Source organism: Macrobrachium rosenbergii, chromosome 40 (assembly GCF_040412425.1).
Source record: "Macrobrachium rosenbergii isolate ZJJX-2024 chromosome 40, ASM4041242v1, whole genome shotgun sequence".
Classification (NCBI taxonomy): domain Eukaryota; kingdom Metazoa; phylum Arthropoda; class Malacostraca; order Decapoda; family Palaemonidae; genus Macrobrachium; species Macrobrachium rosenbergii.
The window spans coordinates 24,225,272-24,253,131 of record NC_089780.1 but is presented as its reverse complement, the minus strand read 5'-3'; the positions used below and the strand labels follow the sequence as shown (position 1 = coordinate 24,253,131).

At 46.4% G+C, this 27,860-nt stretch overlaps 1 protein-coding gene and 1 long non-coding RNA gene across 6 annotated transcripts in view; one reads left to right on the top strand and one right to left on the bottom strand.

Moving 5' to 3' along the window:
• The window catches only part of LOC136826262 (uncharacterized), a 246,992-nt gene that overhangs the window by 196,856 nt on the left and 22,276 nt on the right, over window positions 1-27,860 (top strand). The gene's annotated exons all lie outside the window — the stretch shown is intronic.
• Window positions 83-13,557, bottom strand: LOC136825978 (mucin-2-like). The gene is made up of 17 exons (XM_067082839.1): window positions 13,470-13,557; window positions 12,420-13,158; window positions 11,788-12,285; window positions 11,345-11,628; window positions 10,898-11,046; window positions 10,423-10,720; window positions 9,875-10,283; window positions 8,978-9,263; window positions 8,507-8,826; window positions 7,552-8,351; window positions 6,988-7,239; window positions 4,849-6,879; window positions 4,648-4,683; window positions 3,661-4,293; window positions 2,731-3,372; window positions 2,119-2,622; window positions 83-1,989 (listed from the first exon to the last, which is right to left on the bottom strand). Exons 1-17 carry the CDS (start codon window positions 13,555-13,557, stop codon window positions 83-85), a joined length of 9,876 nt encoding a protein of 3,291 aa, XP_066938940.1.

Below are 27,860 nucleotides of genomic sequence, written 5' to 3'. Positions count from 1 at the left end.
TATTTTGAAACATATTCTCGTCCTAAAAATCGTTAACATAACTCAAGATTAAATATCATTGGGCACTAAGAAAATAATATTGTCAGTAAGAGCTTTCCTTACCAGATTTCCAGCTGCCAGCTCCGCAAACTAAACAGAAACTTGAATCTGGCGAAGGCATTACGTTCCCTTCTGGATACTTCGTTCCATTTAGAAGGCAGCCTGAAAAAATGGTGGTGGTAGTGCGTGATGTGGTTGTGGCACTGGTAACACCTGATGTGGTTGTGGTCCCACCTGTGGTTGATGCACTGGTAGTACCTGATGTGGTTGTGGTCCCACCAGTTGTCAGTGCGCTTGTAGTGCCTGATGTGGTTGTAGTTCCACCTGTGGTTGATGCACTGGTAGTACCTAATGTGGTTGTAGTTCCACCTATGGTCGATGCACTGGTGGTGCCTGATGTGGTTGTAGTTCCACCTGTTGTCGCTGTTCTGGTAGTGCCTGATGTGGTTGCAGTGGCACCTGTGGTTGATGCGCTGGTAGTGTGTGATGTAGTTGTAGTTCCACCTGTTGTCAGTGTGCTTGTAGTGCCTGATGTGGTTGTAGTTCCAACTGTGGTTGATGCACTGGTGGTGCCTGATATGGTTGGATTTCCACCTGTGGTTGTGGTGGGGCCTGTGTTGTTAGTGCCTGGTGTAGTTGGGGCAGGGCCTGAGGCAGTAGTGCCTGGTGTGGTGGTAGTGGCACCTGAGGTGGTAGTGCCTGGTGTGGTTGTGGCAGGGCCTGAGGTGGTAGTGCCTGGTGTGGTTGTGGTAGTGCCTGTTGAGGTAGTGCCTGTTGTGATTGTGGTGGGGCCTGGGGTTTCAGTGCCTGGTGTGGTTGTGGTGTCACCTGAGGTGGTGGTTCCTGTTGTGGTTGTGATGGTGCTTGTTGAGGTAGTGCCTGGTGTGGTTGTTTTGGGACCTGTGATGTTAGTTCCTGGTGTGGTTGTGGTGGCTCCTGAGGTTGTGGTGCCTTGTGTGGTTGTGGTGGGGCCTGTGGTGGTAGTGCCTGGTGTGGATGTGGTTTCACCTGAGGTGGTAGTGCCTGGTGTGGTTGTGTTTGAGCCTGAGGTAGTAGTGCCTGATGTGGTTGTGTTTGAGCCTGAGGTGGTAGTGCCTGGTGTGTTTGTGGTTGAGCCTGAGGTGGTAGTGCCTGATGTAGTTGTGTTTGAGCCTGCGGTGGTTGTGCCTGGTGTGGTTGTGGTGGCACCTGAGGTGTTGGTGCCCTGTGTGGTTGTGGTAGGGCCTGTGGTGGTAGTGCCTGGTGTGGTTGTGGTTGGGCCTGGTGTGGTAGTGCCTGGTGTGGTTGTGGTTACACCTGAGGTGGTATTGCCTGGTGTGGTTGTTGTGGCACCTGAAGTGGTGGTGCCTTGTGTGGTTGTGGTGAGGCCTGAGGTGGTAGTGCCTGGTGTGGTTGTGGTAGGGCCTGATGTGGTAGTGCCTGGTGTGGTTGTGGTTTCACCTGTGGTGGTAGTGCCTGGTGTGGTTTTGGTTTCACCTGAGGTGGTAGTGCCTGGTGTGGTTGTGGTGGCACCTGAGGTGGTACTGCCTGGTGTGGTGGTGGTTTCACCTGAGGTGGTATTGCCTGGTGTGGTGGTGGTTTCACCTGAGGTGATAGTGCCTGGTGTGGTTGTGGTGGCCCCTGAGGTGGTATTGCCTAGTGTGGTGGTGGTTTCACGTGAGGTGGTACTGCCTGGTTCGGTTGTGGTGGCCCCTGAGATGGTATTGCCCGGTGTGGTGATGGTTTCACCTGAGGTGGTATTGCCTGGTGTGGTTGTGATGGCACCTGAGGCAGTACTGCCTGGTGTGGTGGTAGTTTCACCTGAGGTGGTATTGCCTGGTGTAGTTGTGGTTTCACCTGAAGTGGTATTGCCTGATGTGGTTGTGGTGGCACCTGAGGTGGTAGCGGCTGTGGTCTCACCTGAGGTGGTATTGCCTGGTGTGGTGGTGGTTTCACCTGATGTGGTAGTGCCTGGTGTGGTTGTGGTTTCACCTGAGGTGGTATTGCCTGGTGTGGTGGTCGTTTCACCTGAGGTGGTAACGCCTGGTGTGGTTGTGGTGGCCCCTAAGGTGGTATTGCCTGGTGTGGTTGTGGTTTCACCTGAGGTGGTAGTGCCTGGTGCTGATGTGGTTTCACCTGAGGTGGTATTGCCTGGTGTGGTTGTGGTGGCCCCTGAGGTGGTATTCCCTGGTGTGGTTGTTGTGGCACCTGAGGTGGTATTGCCTGGTGTCTTTGTGGTGGCACCTGAGGTGGTATTGCCTGGTGTGGTGGTGGTTTCACCTGAGGTGGTATTGCCTAGTGTGGTTGTGGTGGCACCTGGGGTGGTATTCTCTGGTGTGGTGGTGGTTTCACCTGAGGTGGTATTGCCTGGTGTTGGTGTGGTGGCACCTGAGGTGGTATTGCCTTGTGTGGTGGTGGTTTCACCTGAGTTGGTAGTGGTTGGTGTGGTTGTGGTTTCACCTGAGGTGGTAGTGCCTGGTGTGGTTGTGGTGCCCGCTGAGGTGGTATTGCCTGGTGTGGTGGTGGTTTCACTTGAGGTTTTAGTGCCTGGTGTGGTTGTGGTTCCACCTGAGGTGGTATTGCCTGGTGTGGTTGTGGTGGCCCCTGAGGTGGTATTGCCTGTTGTGGTTGTGGTTTCACCTGAGGTGGTATTGCCTGGTGTGGTTGTGGTTTCACCTGAGGTGGTAGTGGCTGGTGTGGTTGTGGTTTCACCTGAGGTGGTAGTGCCTGGTGTGCTTCTGGTGGCCCCTGAAGTGGTAGTGCCTGGTGTGCTGGTGGTTTCACCTGAGGTGGTATTGCCTGGTGTGGTGGTGGTTTCACCTGAGGTGGTATTGCCTGGTGTGGTTGTGGTGGCCCCTGAGGTGGTAGTGCCTTGTGTGGCGGTTGTTTCACCTGAGGTGGTATTGACTGGTGTGGTTGTGGTTTCACCTGAGGTGGTAGTGCCTGGTGTGGTTGTGGTTTCACTTGAGGTGGTATTGCCTGGTATGGATGTTGTGGCACCTGAAGTGGTATTGCCTGGTGTGGCTGTGGTTTCACCTGAGGTGGTAGTGCCTGGTGTGCTAGTACCTGGTGTGGTTGTGGTGGCCCCTGAGGTGGTATTGCCTGGTGTGGTTGTGGTTTCACCTGAGGTGGTAGTGCCTGGTGTGGTTATGGTGGCTCCTAAGGTGGTATTGCCTGGTGTGGCGATGGTTTCACCTGAGGTGGTATTACCTGGCGTGGTTGTTGTTTCACCTGAGGTGGTAGTGCCTGGTGTGGTTGTTTTGGCCCCTGAGGTGGTAGTGCCTAGTGTGGTGGTGGCTTCACCTGAGGTGGTATTGCCTGGTGTGGTTGTGGTGGCCCCTAAGGTGGTATTGCCTGGTGTGGTGGTGGTTTCACCTGAGGTGGTATTGCCTGGTTTGGTTGTGGTTTCACCTGAGGTGGTAGTGCCTGGTGTGGTTGTGGTGGCCCCTGAGGTGGTAGTGCCTGGTGTGGTGGTGGTTTCACCTGAGGTGGTGGTACCTGTTGTGGTTGTGGTTTCACCTGAGGTGGTATTGCCTGGTGTGGTTGTGGTGGCCCCTGAGGTGGTATTGCCTGGTGTGGTGGTGGTTTCACCTGAGGTGGTATTGACTGGTGTGGTTGTGGTGGCCCCTAAGGTGGTATTGCCTGGTGTGGTTGTGGTTTCACCTGAGGTGGTACTGCCTGGTGTAGTTGTGGTGGCCCCTGAGGTGGTATTGCCTGATGTGGTTGTGGTTTCACCTGAGGTGGTGGTGCCTGGTGTGGTTGTGGTTTCACCTGAGGTGGTATTGCCTGGTGTTGTTGTGGTTTCACCTGATGTGGTATTGTCTGGTGTTGTTGTGGTGGCCCCTAAGGTGGTATTGCCTGGTGTGGCGGTGGTTTCACTTGAGGTGGTATTGCCTGGTGTGGTTGTGGTTTCACCTGAGGTCGTAGTGCCTGGCGTGGATGTGGTGGCCCCTAAGGTGGTATTGCCTGGTGTGGTGGTGGTTTCACCTGAGGTGGTAGTGCCTGGTGTGGTGGTGGTTTCACCTGAGGTGGTATTGCCTGGCGTGGTTGTGGTGGCCCCTGAGGTGGTATTGCCTGTTGTGGTTGTGGTTTCACCTGAGGTGGTATTGCCTGGTGTGGTTGTGGTTTCACCTGAGGTGGTAGTGCCTGGTGTGCTTCTGGTGGCCCCTGAAGTGGTAGTGCCTGGTGTGCTGGTGGTTTCACCTGAGGTGGTATTGCCTGGTGTGGTGGTGGTTTCACCTGAGGTGGTATTGCCTGGTGTGGTTGTGGTGGCCACTGAGGTGGTAGTGCCTTGTGTGGCGGTGTTTTCACCTGAGGTGGTATTGACTGGTGTGGTTGTGGTTTCACCTGAGTTGGTAGTGCCTGGTGTGGTTGTGGTTTCACCTGAGGTGGTATTGCCTGGTATGGTTGTTGTGGCACCTGAAGTGGTAGTGCCTGGTGTGGCTGTGGTTACACCTGAGGTGGTAGTGCCTGGTGTGCTAGTACCTGGTGTGGTTGTGGTGGCCCCTGAGGTGGTATTGCCTGGTGTGGTTGTGGTTTCACCTGAGGTGGTAGTGCCTGGTGTGGTTATGGTGGCAACTAAGGAGGTATTGCCTGGTGTGGTGGTGGTTTCACCTGAGGTGGTATTACCTGGCGTGGTTGTTGTTTCACCTGAGGTGGTAGTGCCTGGTGTGGTTGTTTTGGCCCCTGAGGTGGTAGTGCCTAGTGTGGTGGTGGCTTCACCTGAGGTGGTATTGCCTGGTGTGGTTGTGGTGGCCCCTAAGGTGGTATTGCCTGGTGTGGTGGTGGTTTCACCTGAGGTGGTATTGCCTGGTTTGGTTGTGGTTTCACCTGAGGTGGTAGTGCCTGGTGTGGTTGTGGTGGCCCCTGAGGTGGTAGTGCCTGGTGTGGTGGTGGTTTCACCTGAGGTGGTAGTGCCTGGTGTGGTGGTGGTTTCACCTGAGGTGGTGGTGCCTGGTGTGGTTGTGGTTTCACCTGAGGTGGTAGTGCCTGGTGTGGTTGTGGTGGCCCCTGAGGTGGTATTGCCTGGTGTGGTGGTGGTTTCACCTGAGGTGGTATTGACTGGTGTGGTTGTGGTGGCCCCTAAGGTGGTATTGCCTGGTGTGGTTGTGGTTTCACCTGAGGTGGTAGTGCCTGCTGTGGTTGTGGTGGCCCCTGAGGTGGTATTGCCTGGTGTTGTTGTGGTTTCACCTGAGGTGGTGGTGCCTGGTGTGGTTGTGGTTTCACCTGAGGTGGTATTGCCTGGTGTTGTTGTGGTTTCACCTGATGTGGTATTGACTGGTGTTGTTGTGGTGGCCCCTAAGGTGGTATTGCCTGGTGTGGTGGTGGTTTCACCTGAGGTGGTATTGCCTGGTGTTGTTGTGGTTTCACCTGAGGTGGTAGTGCCTGGCGTGGTTGTGGTGGCCCCTAAGGTGGTATTGCCTGGTGTGGTGGTGGTTTCACCTGAGGTGGTGGTGCCTGGTGTGGTGGTGGTTTCACCTGAGGTGGTATTGCCTGGTGTGGTTGTGGTGGCCTCTGAGGTGGTGTTGCCTGGTGTGGTGGTTGTTTCACCTGAGGTGGTATTGCGTGGTGTGGTGGTAGTGCCTGGTGTGGTGGTGGTTTCACCTGAGGTGGTAGTGCCTGGTGTGCTTGTGGTGGCCTCTGAAGTGGTAGTGCCTGGTATGGTGGTGGTCTCACCTGAGGTGGTATTGCCTGGTGTGGTTGTGGTTTCACCTGAGGTGGTATTGCCTGGTGTGGTTGTGGTGGCCCCTGAGGTGGTAGTGCCTGGTGTGTTGGTGGTTTCACCTGAGGTGGTATTGCCTGGTGTGGTTGTGGTAGCCCCTAAGGTGGTATTTCCTGGTGTGTTTGTGGTTTCACCTGAGGTGGGAGTGCCTTCTGTGGTGGTGGTTTCACCTGTGGTGGTATTGCCTGGTGTGGTTGTGGTGGCCCCTGAGGTGGTATTGCCTGGTGTTGTGGTGGTTTCACCTGAGGTGGTATTGCCTGGTGTGGTTGTGGTTTCACCTGAGGTGGGAGTGCCTTGTGTGGTGGTGGTTTCACCTGTGGTGGTATTGCCTGGTGTGGTTTTGGTGGCCCCTGAGGTGGTATTGCCTGGTGTTGTGGTTGTTTCACCTGAAGTGGTGTTGCCTGGTGTGGTTGTGGTGGCCCCTAAGGTGGTATTGCCTGGTGTTGTGGTGGTTTCACCTGAGGTGGTATTGCCTGGTGTGGTTGTGGTTTCACCTGAGGTGGAAGTGCCTTGTGTGGTGGTGGTTTCACCTGTGGTGGTATTGCCTGGTGTGGTTGTGGTGGCCCCTGAGGTGGTATTGCCTGGTGTTGTGGTTGTTTCACCTGAAGTGGTATTGCCTGGTGTGGTTGTGGTTTCACCTGAGGTGGGAGTGCCTTGTGTGGTGGTGGTTTCACCTGAGGTGGTATTGCCTGGTGTGGTTGTGGTGGCCCCTGAGGTGGTATTGCCTGGTGTTGTGGTGGTTTCACCTGAGGTGGTATTGCCTGGTGTGGTTGTGGTGGCCCCTAAGCTGGTATTACCTGGTGTGGTTGTGGTTTCACCTGAGGTGGTGTTGTCTGGTGTGGTTGTAGTTATACCTGAGGTGGTCGTGCCTGGTGTGGTTGTGGTGGCCCCTGAGGTGGTAGTGCCTGGTGTTGTTGTGCTTTCACCTGAGGTGGTATTGCCTGGCGTGGTTGTGGTGGCCCCTGTGGTGGTAGTGCCTGGTGTGGTGGTGGTTTCACCTGAGGTGGTATTGCCTGGTGTGGTGGTGGTTTCACCTGAGGTGGTAGCTGGTGTGTTTGTGGTTTCACCTGAGGTGGTATTGCCTGGTGTGGTTGTGGTGGCACGTGAGGTGGTAGTGGCTGGTGTGGTGGTGGTTTCACCTGAGGTGGTATTGCCTGGTGTGGTGGTGGTTTCACCTGAGGTGGTAGTGGCTGGTGTGGTGGTGGTTTCACCTGAGGTGGTAGTGGCTGGTGTGGTGGTGGTTTCACCTGAGGTGGTAGTGCCTGGTGTGGTTGTGGTGGCCCCTAAGGTGGTATTGCCTGGTGTTGTTGTGGTTTCTCCTGAGGTGGTAGTGCCTGGTGTGGTTGTGGTGGCACCTGAGGTGGTATTGCCTGGTTTGGTTATGGGTTCACCTGAGGTGGTAGTGGCTGGTGTGGTTGTGGTGGCCCCTGAGGTGGTATTGCCTGGTGTGGTTGTGGTTTCACCTGAGGTGGTAGTGCCTGGTGTGGTTGTGGTGGCCCCTGAGGTGGTATTGCCTAGTGTGGTGGTGGTTTCACCTGAGTTGGTTGTGGTATTGCCTGGTGTGGTGTGGTGGTTTCACCTGAGGTGGTGGTGCCTGGTGTGGTTGTGGGTGGCCCCTGAGGTGGTATTGCCTGGTGTGGTGTTGGTGGTGGTGCCTGGTGTGGTGGCATTGCCTGGTGTGGTTGTGGTGGCACCTGAGGTGGTATTGCCTGGTGTTGTTGTGGTTTCACCTGAGGTGGTAGTGCCTGGTGTGGTTGTGGTGGCCCCTGGTGGTAGTGCCTGGTGTTGGTGGTTTCACCTGAGGGTATTGCCTGGTGTGGTTGTGGTGGCCCCTGAAGGTGGTATTGCCTGGTTGCCTGGTGGTGCCTGGTGTGGTGTGAGGTGGTAGTTGCCTGGTGTGGTTGTGGTTTCACCTGAGGTGGTAGTGCCTGGTGTTGTTGTGGTTTCACCTGGGTGTGGCCTGGTGTGGTTGGTGGTTTCACCTGGTGGTGGTATTGCCTGGTGTGGTTGTGGTTTCACCTGAGGTGGTAGTGCCTGGTGTGGTTGTGGTTTCACCTGAGGTGGTATTGCCCGGTGTGGTTGTGGTGCCCTGAGGTGGTATTGCCTGGTGTGTGGTTTCACCTGAGGTGGTGGTGCCTGGTGTGCCCTGGTGGTGGTTGTGGTGGTTTCACCTGAGGTGGTGTTGCCTGGTGTGGTTGTGTGGTGCCTGAGGTGGTATTGCCTTGTGGTTGTGGTTTCACCTGAGGTGGTAGCCTGGTTGCCTGGTGTGTGGTGGTGGTGGTGCCTGGTGGGTGGCCCCTGAGGTGTATTGCCTGGTGTGGTTGTGGTTTCACCTGAGGTGTGGTATGTGCCTGGTGTGGGTGTGGTTTCACCTGAGGTGGTGGTTGCCTGGTGTGGTTGTTTCACTTGAGGTGGCCCCTGGTGTGGTTGTGGTGGCCCCTGAGTGCCTGGTGGTGTGGTTTCACCTGAGTGCCTGGTGTGGTTGTGGTGGCCCCTGAGGTGGTGGTGTGGTGGTGGTTTCACCTGAGGTGGTATTGCCTGGTGTGGTTGTGGTGGCCCCTGAGGTGGTGTGGCCTGGTGTGGTGGTGGTTTCACCTGAGGTGGTAGTTGCCTGGTGTGGTTGTGGTGGCCTGGTTGTGTGGTACCCTGGTGTGGTGGGTTTCACCTGAGGCCTGGTGCCTGTGTGGTTGTGGTGGCCCCTGAGGTGGTGGTGTGGTGTGTGGTTTCACCTGGTGGTGGTATTGCCTGGTGTGGTTGTGGTTTCACCTGGTGGTAGTGCCTGGTGTGGTGTGGTGGCCCCTGGGTGGTGGCCCTGGTGGTGGTGGTTTCACCTGAGGTGGTATTGCCTGGTGTGTGGTGGTGCCTTCCATTGTGTGGTGGTGTGGTGGCAGTGCCTGGTGTGGTGGTGGTTTCACCTGAGGTGGGTGGTGTTGTTGTGGTTTCACCTGAGGTGGTAGTGGTGCCTGGTGTGGTGGCTTGTGGTGGCACCCTGAGGTGGTTGCCTGGTGTGGTTGTGGTTTCACCTGGGTGGTTGTGGTGGCTGAGGTGGTGGTGTGCCTGAGGTGGTAGTGTGGTTGTGGTTTCACCTGAGGGTGTGCCTGGTGTGGTTGTGGTGGCCCCTGAGGTGGTATTGCCTGGTGTGGTGGTGGTGCCTTGTGGTTTCACCTGAGGTGGTAGTGCCTGGTGTGGTTGTGGTGGCCCCTGAGGTGGTATTGCCTGGTGTGGTTGTGGTTTCACCTGAGGTGGTGTGCCTGGTGTGGTTGTGGTGGCCCTGGGTGGTGTGGTGCCTGAGGTGTGGTATTGCCTGGTTGGTTGTGGTTTCACCTGAGGTGTGTGCCTGGTGTGGCCTTGTGGTGGTGGTATTCCTGTGCCTGTGGTTGTTGTGGTGGCACCCAAGGTGGTATTGCCTGGTGCCCTGGTTTGCACCTGAGGTGGTATTGCCTGGTGTGGTTGGGTTTCACCTGAGGTGGTATTGCCTGGTGTGGTTGTGGTGGTTGGTGTGGTGGTGTGTTTGTGGTGGCACCTGAGGTGGTGTGCCTGGTGTGTGTGGTGTGGTTTCACCTGAGGTGGTATTGCCTGGTGGTGTTGGTGTGGTTGTGGTGGCCCTGAGGTGAGGTGGTTGTGGTTTCCCTGGTGGTTGTGGTTGTGGTGGCCCTGGTGGTTTGCCTGGTGTGGTTGTGGTTTCACCTGAGGTGGTATTGCCTGGTGTGGTGGTCGTTTCACCTGAGGTGGTAGTGCCTGGTGTGGTGGTCGTTTCACCTGAGGTGGTATTGCCTGGTGTGGTGGTCGTTTCACCTGAGGTGGTATTGTCTGGTGTGGTGGTGGTGTGGTTTCACCTGAGGTGGTGTGTGCCTGAGGTGGTTGAGGTGGTGTTGCCTGGTTGGTGTGGTTTCACCTGGGTGGTAAGGTGGTATTGCCTGGTGTGGTGTGGTATGTTTCACCTGTGGTGGTTTCACCTGAGGTGGTAGTGCCTGGTGTGGTGGTTGTGGTGGCCTGGTGTGGTTGTGGTTTCACCTGGTGGTCCCTGAGGTGGTATTGCCTGGTGTGGTGGGTGGTTCACCTGAGGTGAGGTGGTGCCTGGTGTGGTGGTGGTGGCCCTGAAGGTGGTATTGCCTGGTGTGGTTGTGGTTTCACCTGAGGTGGCCCCCTAGTGCCTGGTGTGGTTGTGGTGGCCCCTGAGGTGGTATTGCCTGGTGTTGTGGTTTCACCTGAGGTGGTATTGCCTGGTGTGGTTGTGGTGGCACCTGAGGTGGTGTGGTGGCCTGGTGCACCTGAGGTGGTAGTGCCTGGTGTGGTTGTGGTTTCACCTGAGGTGGTGTGGTTGTGGTTTCACCTGTGCCTGGTGTGGTGGCCCCTGTGGTGCCTGGTGTGGTGGTGGTTTCACCTGAGGTGAGTGCCTGGTGTGGTTGTGGTGGCCCCTGAGGTGGTATTGCCTGGTGTGGTTGTGGTTTCACCTGAGGTGGGAGTGCCTGGTGTGGTTGTGGTTTCACCTGGGTGTGTGGTTGTGGTGGCCCCTGAGGTGGTATTGCCTGCACCTGGGTGCCTGGTGTGGTGGTTTCACCTGAGGTGGTATTGCCTGGTGTGGTTGTGGTTGGCCCCCTGTGGTGTTCACCTGAGGTGGTTCCTGGTGGTGGCCCCTAAGGGTTGTGGTGGCCCCTTGCCTAGTGTGGTTGTGGTTTCACCTGAGGTGGCCTGGTGTGGTGGTGGTTTCACCTGAGGTGGTATTGCCTGGTGTGGTGGTGGTTTCCCTGAGGTGGTGTGGTGTGGTGGCTGGTATTGCCTGTGTGGTTTCACCTGGGTGGTAGTGCCTGAGGTGGTGGCCCCTGAGGTGGTAGTGCCTGGTGGTGGCACCTGAGGTGGTATTGCCTGGTGTGGTTGTGGTGGTAGTGCCTGGTGTGGTGGTGGCACCTGTGGCCCACCTGAGGTGGGTGCCTGTGTGGTGGTTGTGGTGGCACCTGGTGGTGGTGGTTGTGGTTTCACCTGAGTGTAGTGGTGGTTTCACCTGAGGTGGTATTGCCTGGTGTGGTGGTGGTTGTGGTGGCCCCTGGTATTGCCTGGTGTGGTTGTGGTTTCACCTGGTGGTGTGGTTGTGGCCCTGGTGAGGTGGTTTCACCTGAGGTGGTTGCCTGGTGTGGTGCCTGTGTGGTGTGGTTTCACCTGAGGTGGTGTGCCTGGTGTGGTTGTGGTGGCCTGAGGTGGTATTGCCTGGTGTGGTGTGGTGGCCCACCTGAAGGTGGCATTGCCTGGTGTGGTTGTGGTTTCCTGAGTGTGTTGTACCTGTGCCTGGTGTGTGGTTGTGGTGGCACCTGAGTGTGGTTGTGGTTTCACCTGAGGTAGTGAGTGCCTGGTGTGGTTGTGGTGGCCCCTGAGGTGGTATTGCCTGGTGTTGGGTGGTTTCACCTGAGTGGTAGTGCCTGGTGTGGGTGGCCCCCTGAGGTGGTATTGCCTGGTGTGGTGGTGGTTTCACCTGAGTGTGGTGGTGGTGCCTGGTGTTGTTGGGTTTCACCTGGTGTGGTTGTGGTAATGGTTTCCCTGGTGGTGTGGTTGTGGTGGTGGTTTGGTTTCACCTGAGGTGGTATTGCCTGGTGTGGTTGGTGGTGGCACCTGAGGTGGTAGTGCCTGGTGTGGTTGTGGTTTCCCCTGAGGTGGTATTGCCTGGTGTGGTTGTGGTTTCACCCGAGGTGTGGGTGGTTTCACCTAAGGTGGTGTGTGGTTGTGGTTTCACCTGAGCGTGGTGTGGTTGTGGTGGCCTTGTGGTTGTGGTGGTTTCACCTGAAGTAGTAGTGCCTGGTGTTGTTGTGGTGGCCCCTGAGGTGGGTAGTGCCTGGTGTGGTGGTGGTTTCACCTGAGGCCTGGTGTTGCCCTGAGGTGTGGTTGTGGTGGCCCACCTGAGGTGGTAGTGGTTGGTGTGGTGGTGGTTTCACCTGTGGTAGGTGGTGTTGGTGGTGGTGTGTTGTGGTTTCACCTGAGGTGGCCTAGTGGTTGGTGTGGTGTGGTGGTTTTGTGGTGGCCTGAGGTGGTAGTGCCTGGTGTGGTTGTGGTTTCACCTGAGGTGGTAGTGCCTGGTGTTGTGGTGGTGGCCCTGGGGTGGTAGTGCCTGGTGTGGTGGTGGTTTCACCTGAGGTTGCCTGGTGTTGTTGTGGTGGCCCCTGAGGTGGTAGGTTGGTGAGTGGTGGTGTGGTTGTTCACCTGAGGTGGTAGTGCCTGGTGTGGTGGTGGTTTCACCTGAGGTGGTATTGCCTGGTGTGGTTGGTGGTTTCACCTGAGGTGGTGTTGTCTGGTGTGGGTGTGTTGTTGGCACCTGAGGTGGTGGTAGTGGCTGGTGTGGTGGTGGTTTCACCTGATGGCACCCTGGTGTGGTTGTTGCCTGGTGTTGTGGTCGTTTCACCTGAGATGGTAGTGCCTGGTGTGTTGGTGGTTTCACCTGAGGTGGTATTGCCTGGTGTGGTGGTGGTGGTGGCACCTGAGGTGTGTTGTGGTGGCCCCTGAGGTGGTAGTGGTGGTGTGGTGGTGGTTTCACCTGGTGTGGTGGTGGTTGTTGGCACCTGAGGTGTGGCCTGGTTGCCTGGTGTGCCTGGTGTGTTGGTGGTTTCACCTGAGGTGGTATTGCCTGGTGGTGGTGGTGGTTTCACCTGAGGTAGTGCCTGGTGTGGTGCCACCTGGTGGTGGGTGGTTTCACCTGATGTGGCCTGGTGTGGTGGTCGTTTCCCTGTGGTTGGTCACCTGAGGTGGTATTGCCTGGTGTGGTGGTGGTTTCAACTGAGTGGTGGTTGTGTGTTGTGTTTCACCTGAGGTGGTGGTTTCCTGGTGTGGTGGTGGGTTTGTGGTTTTCACCTGAGATTGCCCACCTGGTGTGGTGGTGGTGGTGGCACCTGAGGTGGTCATGCCTGGTGTGGTGGTGGTTTCACCTGAGGTGGCATTGCCTGGTGTGGTTGTGGTGGCACCTGAGGTGGTCGTGCCTGGTGTGGTGGTGGTTTCAACTGAGTCGGTAGTGGCTTGTGTGGTTGTGGTTTCACCTGAGGTGGTATTGCCTGGCGTGGTTGTGGTGGCACCTGAGGTGGTATTGCCTGGTGTGGTGGTGGTTTCACCTGAGGTGGTATTGCCTGGTGTGGTGGTGGTTTCACCTGAGGTGGTAGTGCCTGGTGTGGTTGTGGTGGCACCTGAGGTGGTAGTGCCTGGAGTGGTTGTGGTTTCACCTGAGGTGGTATTGCCTGGTGTGGTGGTGGTTTCACTTGAGGTGGTATTGCCTGGTATGGTTGTGGTGGCCCCTGAGGTGGTATTGCCTGGTGTGGTGGTGGTTTCACCTGAGGTGGTATTGCCTGGTGTGGTTGTCGTTTCACCTGAGGTGGTAGTGCCTGGTGTGGTTGTTGTGGCACCTGAGGTTGTCGTGCCTAGTGTGGTGGTTGTTCCACAATATGCTGTTGAAGTTAAAAAAGAATAGATTAATCTATTGCTCCCCATTTCATTATTCCCTGAATCGTTATATTTTGTATTAATATCCCTTCAAAAAATTTATAAAAACTAGTGTTCCATCCTTTACATGTATGTAATACTTACTGTACTCCACAAAGAGAAACCTGCTTACATTCGTTTAATTGGCAGAGTAGATCCTCTATATGCGCCCTGGCACTGTCAGTGGCATTAATGAGTCGAGGTATTTCGTCTGGGATAATGCTGATTGTATAGTTCTCCATGAGAGACACGAACTCCCAGAGCAAAGCAGACATACACTCGACTTCGACCGGGCCGCTGCTGACAGTCAGATTGAGGATGTAGTCTAGCAAGGCACTGTAAACTTCCGTTGGAGTATTCGTCATGTTGCCCATTCCGCAGTAATTGCTAAGGACGACTGTATTGTTGTCGGGCACCGTCAACGAATACGCTTCGCGTCGTTCGCGTCCGGCCCCTGAGGCACTCATGTGTTTCAGCAGGCCTTTCATTAAGCCGAAGCCGTGATGTACTGATCTGAGGCCGTCGGAGAACCAGATGTCCCCTGAAAGACGTAGGAAGGAAATGAGTCGTTATGATGTTGGGACAGAAGCAAAACAAGAAGATAAATGAGAGTACAAACACCTTTGATTAAAATAGCATAATCAAACGGTGATTTTAGAAAGGTCACAGAATGACCTTTTATAAATTTGGTTTATTAAACATATTGAATTAATTTGAAGGTTTCACTATTTTTAGTATTGCTGTTGTTATAATTCAGCTATGGTAATTACCACTGACAATATTGTTATTAAGCTTTAGTTACAAACAAAAGATGAGTTTCCTTGTGTAAATATCACCAATTCACTCATTTCATAGTGTTATTACTTTAGAATGTGGTCCGACTTAAATTCCTAGCCCATCGACACAAGTGCAGAGAATTCATTTCAAGCCTGACAAAAGTAGTCAGTTGAAGCTTATGAAGCGGTCAGGTTCTTCCACAATCCAGAGATAGATCAGATGTTAGGAGGCAATCGGCAAAAAGGGAAACAAGTTCTCAGGTTCTTAGTGTTGATCAGACACTGAAAAATTGATTTGATATAATGGAAAAAATTCAGTGTATTCCCCATTTTTTAATTATGCTTCTGAACGTGTATCATTTATTCTATGCAGCAAGCAAAGTGAAGGGGCGTATTCAAATGTCCTTCTAGCTCAACTGAAAGCGACAGAAGTTGTGTGGTTCTTCTGTCTCTTGAGGAGGTTTCATTTCAGTGTTTGGATCTCGATGATGTCCTCATTTCATAAAGGAAGGAAGAGGTAAATGCTTTTATCCACACACACACACACAAAGACATTGAGGTTGCTAAGTACAGTTGGTTCTGAACCATCTCGTAAAAATCGTGAAGGTTATATAACTGCACATTTTTTTTAATTTTTTTTGGGCAAATTTTCTGTCTGCATAGAAAACCAAGAGGGTCCTCATTGGAAGACTTGCTAAGCAACATTTCCTCCACATGAACCAAATTTGTTGGTTAGAAAATTAATTTGTGCTGACAACAAAGTCATATGACTGAGGCCCTAGCACATAAATGTTATTCTGATCCACTTGAAAAATGATGGTCATCCATCACTATGTAGGCTTCAAACACTGTTTGCCTTGAAGTTAAAAAATATTAGTAAGGTTCTCTTTATCTTCAATAATCCCTGGTTTGCATAAGAAAAGAATTCATTGTCTAAACGTGATAGTGGATGCAGAATTAATGCTGATAGTGGGTGCAGAATGAATCTTGATACTAGATGCAGAATTAATGCTGATAGTGGATTTAGAATTAATGCTGATAGTGGATGCAGAATTAATGCTGATATTTGATTTAGAATTAATGCTGACAGTGGATGCAGAATAAATGCTGATAGTGGGTGCAGAACTAATGCTGACAGTGGATGCAGAATTCTTGCTAATTCGTGAGTTTCACGAATCAGGGTAATGATCTGCGAAAAGATATTGACTTCAAAACACACGAAACAAAAAATGTATACAATAATTCAGAATGAGACAACCGATACTCACTACTCTGATGCCACCCATATCGAGTGCAGTACTCGTTTCCTCTCATTTGCCCGTAAGAATAGCACTGGTTATTGTCGGCGCATCCTTGAACTAGGGAAGTTTTAAGAAAAATAAACGAATATGAGAAACAGAAAACAAAGGTAAGGTAGAAAGTTGAAATGAAAACTCGGTAGAAAATCAGATGACACACACAGTGCTTAATGATCAGTTTCTTTCATTCATGCCAATTACATTTTCGCCTCTGTTAAATTTTTTTATTTTGTGCAACAAGTTCTTGGACATTTGACTGTATATATATATATATATATATATATATATATATATATATATATATATATATATATATATATATATATATATATATATATATATATATATATATATATATATATATATATATATATATATATATATATATATATATATATATCGATGTACTCACAATGAAAATGAAGGAGAAACCAGGGAGGAAAATGGAAACAGAGTTCTTAATTTGTCTCAACATTTTCGCCTTTCATCAGGCCTCTTCCGTGGAACTTTATTGACTAATCAGTTTAAGAAAAATATACCGGGTATATTTACATTTGACTGTAAGACATACATTAAAACATAAACAAATAAAAATGGGAAATGGTGCTTACAACTATTACAGGACAATATAAAATATAAATTGCCTAGTACACAGTTCGTCCTACAGAAAGGGGTAACAGTCTAAAGGGTAACAGTCTAAGCACGTCATTGAGTGAATACTTAAGTCAATATATTACATAATTTGTACAGATTTTTCATATGTAGAAAGAGCGGGTCTGTCTTGAATTAACCTGTAATATACCATTAAGGTTATTATGTTCGCTATATTGAATACTGCCGTTTATATTAGATTTCTCTCGATAAAATTATTGTTTCTGAACAAGATTCGTGCTTGAGACGGCTGAATTGATACAAACATTCTCTAACATGCTTTCTAGTGGCGCTGCTTCTCTGATCACTAGCGATACTATACTTATGTTGTGCAATCCGCTTCTCAACAGTTTTTGCTGATTGTCCAATATAGAATTTATTGCAACCTCAAGGAATTGTGTACACTGCCCCGTTGTTGTATATACAGTGGGGCTGTTTCTTATTAAAGTTCTGCCAGTGGTACTGTGATAGGAAAATACAACAGTTCAATTTAGTAATCTAAGTGGATCGATAGTATGATCGAAGACTGGCATGTATGGCAATTACAGTATATTGCTATTAAAATTCCTATTTCAGCTAGTGGCATAAAAAGGTTTTTTGGCTAGCGAGAAACCTCATCTATATCATGCAGAGTAAAATCTCGTCATCGAAGAATTCAGCACTGACTAGATGAAGGGCTCTTAAAAACATAGATCTTATTCCTGGCTACTTTACTTGTTTATTATGGAAAGATCTCGCATTGATAATTAGATTATTGTTGCTAACCTTTCGATGTACTTTAAACTATAAAATATTGTTATTTCTAATGACTTTAACATCCAAGAAAGCTATATTCTTATTTTCTTCCTCCTCAACAGTAAATTGTATCGAAGGTACCAGTCCATCCAAATGTGTTAATGTAAGGTCTATGCCCAAGTGGATTTTCCAAATTCTAAATATGTCGTCAACGTAACGGAACCAAAATATATTGTTGGGTAAAATGGAATTAGCCAGCCTACTCGCATAAAATTCCATGTAAATGTCAGAGAGAACAGGTAAAAGGCAATTTCCCGTCTGCTTACCAAATTTGTCTTAAAATGTTTAACGTTAAAAACAAAGCAAGTATCTACTACGCAAAGTCTAATTAACTGTAAAATGACACTAACGGGTTAAGTAAAAACATATTTATCTAGTTCATATTTCAAAAAATCAAGAACATCACTAACAGGTACACAAGTGAACAAGCTACTTATATCGAAACTAACCATAATGTTATCCTGTGTAAGCTGACATTTTTGCAGTTTATTAACAAAATCCACAGAATTTATGATGGTGGAGGAAGTTGCAGTAATATTGTTGGCACTCTGACACGTTTGTTGTTTCCCCAAACCAATTTCGAAACTCTACCCTTTTGTCTTTCAAGTCGTTCACGTAAATTTGGGAAAAGTTGCATAGAACAGTCAGAAAATAATGAATAAGAACTTGACTCACCAGATATCCAATCTCCTGCAGTGCACTTCGAACAGTTACCTTGTTCTTCTGAGTCTATTATAGTTCCTTCTGGATACTGAGTTCCAGATAGAACACAATCTGAAAGAAATAGAAGAGAAATGTATATATATATATATATATATATATATATATATATATATATATATATATATATATCATATTTCATATATATACTCATTTGTATAATATGTATATATATATATATATATTATATTAAAGTTTTTATATCATGAGGTTTCGGGTATATATATAATATCCCACTATATTTGTATATATATATATATATATATATATATATATATATATATATATATATATATATATATATATATATATATATATATATATATATATAATATATATATATAATTTTCAAATATTTTCATATATGTTACCGACATGATAGTTGATAAGTCCACCGTGGATGAACAGCGACGTTCATCAGCTGAAATCGGCCTGAAATTCGTCCGTCGCTGGTTCGATCCCACGGACAGTCTCCAACTTAAAATTCTTCGAAAGCTTTCTGATTGTATATGAATCACGGTGATGTGATAAATTCATTCTGGAGGTGGATGCAGAGTTCATGCTGATAAAATTCGGGAACAGTCTCCCTTCGAAAGGACATTATTCTGCGAGCTTCTAGAACCAAATCATCTCTGAAATTATGTGAATTCCAAAGAGAGGAAACCTATTTCAAAAGGCATGTGAAACTAGAAATGGGATGAGCAATACTTACTGGGGCCAGCTGAAGTGGAGCTGGAGGGGCCCGTCATAGGTGTTGGCGCGGGTGTTGGGTCAGCTGAAGGGTTGCTGAGTGGGCCTGTCGATGGCGTGGGCGTGGGCGTGGGCGTAGATATTGTAGTGGATTAAGAGAATAGAAAATTACTGTAATGCTTTCATTCAGTACTATCTTTACAGTTATTTGTTTCCAGAACAAGTGCTAAATTTAAGAACAGTTACGCATTTGGAAGGTGAAGAAAAATTCACGTTGTTGGAGGTGTTGCAATTGTTGCAGATTGAATATTTTTGGGTGGGTCTCTAATTTTTATGGTAGGTGACTGAGTTGTTGTGTTACGGTATTGAGATTTTGTCCTCAAGGATGCAGTGGTTGTAAATGGTGATGGAGTTGAGGCTTTTGCTGGCAGTGTTTTAGTTAAAAATGGAGTGGTTGTGGTCGGGAATGAAACTGTTGTGGTTGTTGATAGTGTTGTGGATGGCATGACAGGGTGTTGTGGTTGGGGTTTTGTATGGTTGCTAATGAATATGGAGTTGCCATTGGTATAAGTCATTGTGGCCGGTGATAGAGTTGTGGTTATTGGTGTGGCAGTTGTTGTTGTTGATGGGTTTTTTAGAGGTTGTTGTGTTTGATGACTGAGTTTTTTGTTGAAGCTCTTCTAATGTTGGCAGTAGAAGCTAATGGTCTAAGATACAAATGTCCTGCTGAGTCCCAAGAGAGAGAAGCGTAAAGTGGAAAGTTGTGAACCCTGTATGAGCTGAAATGATCCACTTCATGGGTTATCCACTCCTAGGACCCGCAACAGGGTGTTTGTAGGCCCTTACCCTTTACTCGCAAAGTTTGCGAAACATAAATGTTGAAATGTTTAAAAGCCTTTTGACTTTGCCTTTTTTTTATGTCTTTTGTGTGTGCCAATTACTGGATCAAACTAACAAGCTGGCTTATCTACAACGTATATCAGACTCTGACAGACTTCTTGAGGATTGGATATTAATCATAAAAATGTCTAATTTCTTTTTGCAATTTTTTTGCTTCAAGCTTCTGCAGAAATGACTTGAAAGACATGAACTTTCTCGTCTGGTGGCCATTCTGCTTGATATTAGCTATAGGGACTCATTGATAATACGAGGTTCTTTGCAGCTGCCTTGTTTGATATATATTTAAATAACTTAACATTAATTGTTGACTCATTCTGCATTGCTGTCGCGTATCTTCTGAAGAAGAGTCGTCTGTTGGAATCAAGACATGAGACACTCAGTTTAACAAAGCCCCTTATGAATTGTCAGTAGAACCACCTGGACTATTGATAATTCGGTGTATTGTTATTCATTTCTTGGATATCGAGCAAACCCAGTGGTGAACTGGTTGTTGATTGCATTTGATTTTTAATATCGAGTAAGCGTCTATACATTCACGCTGTAAACGCTATTTCGAGCGCAGTTAATAAGATATTTAATTCATTTCGATTACTGAAGAAAAGCCTGCGTTTCCCACTGCAGTTAAACAATGTCATAAAACACACAGCAGCAACTCTCATCTTATCAGAACAGGTTGAAAACGACTCGACGACGTTACGGGGAGAACGACCTTTTGATTAGGATTGCCAGTAATTCGTTAATTCCTACTCAACCTGTTTGTGATGTCTTGGGAGATCAGTTACTGGTGCGTGTTTATGATATGTTTTACTGTAGAGCCGACGAACCCTTAGCTAAAAAATTTCATGAAACTTAATGGCACAACGTAATCCCAAACAGGTGATAGCATGATTAACATGTCGAAAATATTCTCTCTCTCTCTCTCTCTCTCTCTCTCTCTCTCTCTCTCTCTCTCTCTCTCTCTCTCTCTCTCTCTCATGCAAATTTCTGTGTGTAAATAAAAACGTGCTCGGGCCAAAAGCAGTAGATAAAGAGACATTTTAAACTTCAGAGTATAATTTTTTATTTCATAGGTTGACCGGTTGACCATTTTGGTAATTTATAACGGTGTATTGTCCTATTTTTTTATTATTAAAAAATCAATAATTTATGACAATATGGGGGTTGGGTTAGTGTCCCAGTTCATTTCTTCAGACTCTTCATTGCCCTCCATACATCATTCCCGAATTTATACTAATTTCTCCCGCTCTTGCGTGTCTTCTGTCATCCACATTCAGCAGTTTATCAGAATGGTTTATCAGAGTGGTCGCACAGTTGATACAGAACAGAGATTTCATCAGACAGCATCTCTCCACTTGCGCCTTTTATTCTCTTAAACGTTTTCTCTTTAACCTTTTATTCTCCCCATTCACTGAACTTTAATGCAACTCTTTCTCTCCCTTCAGTTCTTGCTGAGATTCACCTCTTATTTTCGTTACTTCCATTCTTTCTCTCTCTCTTTCTTCCCATGTGCGTATTCAACATCTTGTTTGCAAGTACTCTATCTTCTCCATAATACTGGCTAAGAGCCACCTATGCATTTGAGTTATTTAGATTTTTTCTTTCTAACTTTCTTCTTTAGTTTTTCATCTTTTTGTTTACATGGATTCGGTCTTCTCTTTCGTAAAAACTGCGCCTCAAGCAATTTTCCTTTTTTCTTGAGTAAACTTCTAGAATATAACATGATCATCCCAACACGTACTAGGTTCATTTTATCTTCCTGCAGATCTGTACCAACAAGGAATCAGTGCAGAATTTTCAACCCCACCTTTGAAGTTTGGATACACATCATAAACTCCTTCTACCTCAGTTTCTTTAACCCTACCCTTTATTCGTCTTCCCTTTCGTCATATGCTGTTGTCACCGTTTATCATCAAACTCATTTGTCTCGTTTGTATTCCGTACCGTTTGTCCCTAATTGAAATTGCCTTCTATTTTACCTCAAATAGACGATGAACAGGTATACCTCCAAATACTCTTTCGCTATGTCTCGCTATTACACCCATCAACGTTTTCTTCACTCCTACTTAGTGCTACGACGCAGTCTAACAACCTCTTTCCCCCTTCATTTTCTCTTTCCCTTCCTAAGTACAATTACGAATATTCATCATTCGAAGCCGCACATTACAAACACTCAAAATTCTTTTAGAACGTATCTCCTACAAGCTCCGTTCATTCATATTCACTCGAAGCCTACCTGTCACGCAATCATCCTCTACCATGTTCTTTTGTATTGAAATGACAACACTACCACTTCCAGATTCAGTCTCCCAGAAACTTGTAAATTCACTCACGTTTTCCCATTCTTGGGGTTACAGTAAATCGTTCAACTTTTCTCCAGCCACGTTAAATCTTTCTCACGCAATTCTTAGATTAACACCTGTACTTCCATCCGCATCTAATTGTTCCTAACAAAACTTGCCCGTCCCCTTTCCCAGCTTTGCACTTTTAAGAAGCCAGTCCATTCAGTCACCAATCGTCTTTCCAAATCTTAAGCACCCTGTCCTTTTGTTTGTGTAATTCCGAAGTCATACAGTTCTTCTCTTTTGTGCCACTTCCACAAATGTTTTGGGTCCCAAGAATTAACTTCTGAAAGTAAAAAAATATCAAAAGCTATTAAGTTTCAAGGCTTGTAACTCACAGGCACTTGATGTTATTATCTCTTAGGTAACATCTGTTCTTCTATGAATTACGACATCCGCTTAGCTATCGCCGACCACTTGAATGTAATGGCAAGTTTCTTTGGTGTTACAAAGAGCGAAAATATAATATAACAATACTTCGTTTGGACCCTTAAACGATGACATCAACAATGTGAATGCTCGTGTTAATCTGGGTTCCGAGGAACAAAAAGGTTTCCATCTACTCACATTGTTTTTGAGTAGTAAAAGTGATTCCTCTGATTCATTTAATTTCCAGGTCGCAAAAGTAAGTGCTATTCGTGTTGTTTCCGAGTTGTAGAAGTAATTATTTCAGCCCTTGTGCTTACCAAGTAAAAAAGCAAGTCCAAGAATCCAAAATATCTCCACCTGGACAAGTGTCGGACATAGCAAAAGTGGTTCACTCTGTTCATGTAGTTTTATAGTAGCAAGAACGCATTACTCTGCGCTTAAAACTTCAAAGCAACCAATGTAAGCCCACATGTTCATAAGTTTTCCAAGTAGCATTGGCGGCTCATGGACAAACAGAATGGCGGGACTGAAATCTTTACACAGTTCTGGTATACACAAGTTTGACCGACCACTTGTTTCCATTTCTATATTTCCATTTAATGCCAGCTAGGTAAAGTTGATACTCTGCACATACCTCCCTGAGTTAACTCTGCATTGTCCGTTGTCATAGGGTGCTTGAGGCTTTCAAAAAAAGCACTACTTACCACAGTACCAGCGTTAATGTAAACACGACCCGGGCCTGCACCGAATGCAGCTCATCTTTGCCAGATTTGGTATCAGTTAATAACAGACATGAACTGTCCAATATTTTAGTACCTAAAAAGGGAACTAAAATTTGCTCTAGTTTTAATGAAAATTGAGTTACTAAGATACTGAAAATAATATGAAAAGATTATTACGACGTATTCGTTAGTTGCATATCTGGTGTCTTACACCTGGCAGTGAGTGGCTTTGTTGACTGCAGCTCTGCAGCCCCTATGGGCGAGCTTCATAGGATCATAGGCAAGGCTATCTGTTCATATAGCTACCCATTATCAGGTATAAGCCCTTCTGTATTTACGTTCCATAAAGAACAAGTAAAAATTGAGCCGAAGTTTCTTCGGCGCAGTCGAGTTTTCTGTACAGCTTATAATGCTGTATGAGCCACGGCCCTTGAAACTTTCAGCACGGCCCGATGGGGGTCTGTCCTATAGCGTTGCCGGACGCACGATCATGGCTAACTTTAACCTTAAATAAAATAAAACCACTGAGGTTAGAGGCCTGCAGTTTGGCATGTTTGATGATTGGAAGGTGGATGATCAACATACCAATTTTGCAGCCCTCTAGCTTCAGTAGTTTTTAAGATCTGCAGGTGGACAGAAAAAGTGCGGACGGACAAACAAAGCCATCTCAATAGTTTTCTTTTACAGAAACCTGATAAAATTAATTTTTGCTCATCTAGTGTCAAAATGTTGAGGTCAAACCCATCTATTCATTTGTTGTAGAGTAAGCAAGTAAGTCCTTTCGGTGATCTAGTTTCCAAATAGAAAAATTTTCAAGTAACATAAGAGAAATAATTTCAATTCGTATCAGAAATAAGTCCAACTGTGTGCTTAGTTTCTCGTAGCAAATGTGAGTCCTTTTGGTAATCTGGTTTTCAGGTGTGCAGCTAAATGAAATCTTTCTTGTAATCTATTTTCCAAGTGGCGGAATGAAGTCCAACTGATGTAATTTCCAAGAAAGGTAGTTAAATTCTGCTCATTAGTTTCAAGCCAAATAGTGATGATATATTTCTCCTAGCAAACTTTTTAGCACTAAAGGTATTAGAGAAAGATGATGACGTGTTAGAAAACTTTTTTTTATTTACAGTACCGCTGCTCAGTGATCGGTTAAGGGGATCCCCTCTCTAACGGGGTGATACCTTGAGATTCGCTGGTCATGAACTTACGTGTCCTTTGTTGTTTATTAATGCTATAGTATAGTGAAGGATCAGGGGATTATCCTAACCTAGCTCAGGCTTGTATGAAACAAGGAGAACAAGAAGGAACCGAAAAGAGGGATGGAAGGTTGTAAGATTGTGGAATACAGAAGAAGGGACTTTCAGAGCTTTAGAATAAATGGAAGAAAAGAGAAATAGATCCACATAGAAGTTTAGTGGAAGTGAAACTTCTTTTAAGAGTTAAGAAACGGCAAAATAAACATGACTTTCAAGAAGTAACTGGGATTCGCCGAGCTCTAACTGCCTTTGAAAATGATCCAGTAATCATAATTTTTTTTAGAAGATACTGAGGTTGCCCTACGATTCCATCAAGGTTTTCTTTGTTCAGTTTACATAAGTTTGATTGAGTTGACACCCCCCCCCCGGGTTAGTTTTAGGCTTCCTGTGATTTCCTCTTAAACTCTTTCAAAATACTTTAGTCTAAAACTAAATCATGTGTCTCAAGTTTATTAAGTCACGTAAGTCCAGACGGATAAGGCAATTTCTGATATCTACAGCAAAGTAACATGCATTTTATTTTATTTTCACTTTTAATTCCCTTGGAATGGATCCCTATTCTCTAATTTTATTTGCACCAAACAATCACATTTGCTTTAGGGACTACAGATTTATTTTATGAGTATGATGGCGACAGTCACGGGTGATAAATGACCTCACAAGTCTTGTATAAGTGCCGACATGGCTGTGAATGTCTGCTTTTATCCTGAGATCATCTCTGAGATTGAAGTCATTCTTATTGTTTTTTCTAGGTTTTCCATTAACTTACGTGAGCCACAAATTGTTCTGGGTAATTGGGCATTCCTTTTACACAGGTTGCAGTTGTGATTTTTGGTTCACCCAATGTTTTCCGTGAAAACCTTTCTAACCGGGTGATATCTATACTGAACATCCGACGTTAAGTGTATTCATCACCAAAAGTAGCATTTATTATTTTATTATTATGATTTTGCAGAGATAGTGAAGTACAGGATAGAAACAAGCAAGTGGCTGTCTTATCAGAAATTTAGTTGATCGAAGAGATATTACCATATTTCTTAACAAACGGCTACAATAAGCCCACTGTAAAAAGAAAAAAATCTCCCTTCCCCCCTTCTTGGACTGTGTATAAAGAGCGTTCTCGATATCCATTTCATTATCTCTACTTAATTAATGGCCTCTCTTACTATACATATTTACATTTAGATGATTCTGCTCTTCATAAATCGTCCTCCTTTCCTTCTGAGCCTCATTCAAAAGCTAGTTCTAAGTCCCTCTTTATCTTGCATGATACTAACAATGCAGATGCCATGGATGGCAGCTCTGAAAATTTTTCCAATAAATTTTCTTTGTCCCTTTGTCCCGTACTCAGTCAACCTCCACATTTACAAAATCATTAATATTTTTACAGAATTTTGTATTTCAAGCTCGCTAACCTCTCAGCATTATGAGCTCAGAAATGTTCGATAAAACTTTGAAAGAAAACATTCCTAGCATAGTCTAGTCTTTCTGGGAACTTGGTGTCCTTTTCTGTGTCGCATGCACTTGTCCTTTGAGCAGCCCCTTCAGTCCATTTGAGAATAATTTTTCCTGTTTCTTAGGGGGATTCTCACTAATTCTATTGACAGAGTAGAGTCAAAGGCCGATGGTCTCCCAAAAGTCCCCAAAATACAGATAGACTCCCCTACCTCCCTCGCCTACACAAGAAGCCATAACTCTGCCTATTCCTCAAGATATGATTTTCTGGCCTGTAAATTATATTCACGGTGTACAAAAAGCACATATTTCTGAATCATTAAACCTTTAACCTACAATAAATTCCTTCACACCATGTCACTCATGTCTTTCCTGTGCTTTCATTTCCACAAATCTCCTCTTAACCCCAGCCTCCCATCTCATAGTTCTTACCCAAGTAGGTTTGGTCTTCGTGCTCTAATGGTGCCCACAGGAGCCGCACTGAGAGTATTACCATATCTCCTATTCATCATTACCTCATCTGCACAGGGAACTTCTGTAATATTTCTTATGCTGATAGTTCTCTAACTATCCTGCCATTAAACTTTTAATATTCTTAAAGCTTTATTCGACAACATTTTTAAGTACGGACCTTGGTGGCTGATGTTTAATTTTACTTTCACAAGCAATTTCAGTCTGATTTCATTTCCAGATCTTTTTCATCTTTTCCATTGTTGATTTGCCTTTGTTAGTTTCACTAAAGTCACTCATGTGAACCTGTACTGGATACTCTTTTCATTACTTCTGTTTTTTCTTAGATATATGTCGAGTCATATTTATTAAACAAGCTTCGTAAATTTTGTGCAGTTTTCCTGATGAAAACAGCATCATCTGTGTATTCTGAGTGTCTTGAATTGTGACATTACTCCAAGCAAAAGCTTCTCTTCCAACTCTAACCACTCGTCTTCAGCATAAAATCCATGAGAATGGCGCCTCACTGTTTACCTAGGTTTCACTTAACTAGAGACCTTGCACATTAACTTTAAGTTTACTGCGTTTCTGAGTACTCTTAGTTTGCATTGCGTATTCAGCGTGAATCTCACAGTGATGCCATATCTTCCATAATGTTGGTTTGGGTTACTTGTCAAATTTAATTAAGTTCTTTACCAAGTTGAGAAAGGAAATTTTATTTTTTTAAGTGACAAGTTGTAACTACGAGTGATTTTGTGCCGTTGATCCAACACTTATAAATGTTTTTGGCAAGGTATAAGATCATTATAGTAACGCTTCTTGAGTAAGGTTTAACACCCCGGTTTAACACCCCGCGAGTAGAAATTTCTGACTTCCTCCCAGGACCCTTTAATTTTGGCTGTGGTCGATGCTGTCCCAAGTGGTCCTTCTGTCTGATGGTGTCTTCGCTGGAACTTGTGTTGTCAAACATGTCCCTCCTTTTCTCTGTCTTCTGAAACTCAGTTTCGACCCCCTCTACAGGTAATACATTGGATGATGCTCATGAGAGTTGTCTTATTACATGGTAACACCACTTCTCTGGTCATACGACACACACCAGGCTTTCATTGCTCTCTAATACTCCAGTGAACATTGTGAATTCGATAGTAACCCAGTTTGGTCAGTTATTAAAATGACGTATTCATGAAATACTGAGTTTTATGGGTCTCCGTGATTCCTGGGTTTTAGAAGGTTAGAGAGAAAAGTTACTTCAAGAATACTGGGAGTTCATGACCTCCACACAGTATGTGAAGTTTCATTGAAGCTGTTTTAGTATGTGTATGTTTAGATTGATCCGGCTGTATGCCAGCACGAGCTGTTACTCTTAGACCAGCCTGTATACGGCCGAGAGAGTAACAATGGTATACAGTCAAGACGAACTCGAGAGCAATCACCAAATTAATATCTGTAGTTCGATTTACACGTAGAGTTTGTAGCGCCTAAAACAAAGTCTTAATCATTGTTGATTTTTAATGTTTTCCATCATTGCTTTCTCCTTTCCGGTCTGCCAGACACTAAAATGGAAGACTTTAGCTCCTGAAAATATTTCATTGTGTTTGTCCTTCAGTGCACTTAAAGATTCTGCAGGGTTATGTCGGTTCATATGATGCGTGTTCTTGTCGCAGGTCATGGGAGATTATGATATTGTCTGCAGCACCAAAACGTCAGAATGATTGGGGTCAGTGTTCTCCGTAATCACAGCACCGTTTCCCCTCTCGAAAGGGTAACCTGTTGTTCGTCATTTCACTCAGTTCTAAGCAGTAGAGGAACAAAAGCTTCCGCGTTAAATAATCTCAGGCTTTTCTCTGGTTTTCTGTCTTTCCTCGTTGGCTTTTTCCTGCTCTTGTCTCCTTCTAGGCTGTTTACCCTTTCCTAAATCGTCACTTGTTTTTTATTTAGGCTTGCCAGCAAGTCTGAACGGTAATAGTGCTTCCACTTTTATGTTAATCATATCGTTCTTGTGCTTCAAGTGTTGATGTAATTAACATGAATTTTGCATAATTATTCAAAACCCACCACTGGCTAGTTCTGTTTCCGAGCTGTAAATATGTTTCCACACACCCCACAATGTTTCATGTGCAGATCACTTGTTAAACCGAAAGCATGTAACTGTATGAATATTCCATCTCAGAAGAATTGTATAATACACAGACATTCTGTAGCTTGATTAACACATACGGGCCAGTGCGCACATACAAAAATACCACATAA

Bases quoted from the DNA above. Each gene is read 5' to 3' on its own strand.
- LOC136825978 (XM_067082839.1), bottom strand. From the start codon at position 13,557: ATGACGAATACTCCAACGGAAGTTTACAGTGCCTTGCTAGACTACATC. The intron at 8,352-8,506 runs GTGAAACCACAA...CAACCACACCAG, and splicing joins ACACCAGGCACTACCACCAG to GCAACTACCACCTCAGGTGA. The intron at 6,880-6,987 runs GTGAAACCACCA...ATACCACCTCAG, and splicing joins ACCAGGCACTACCACCTCAG to GTGAAACCACCACCACACCA.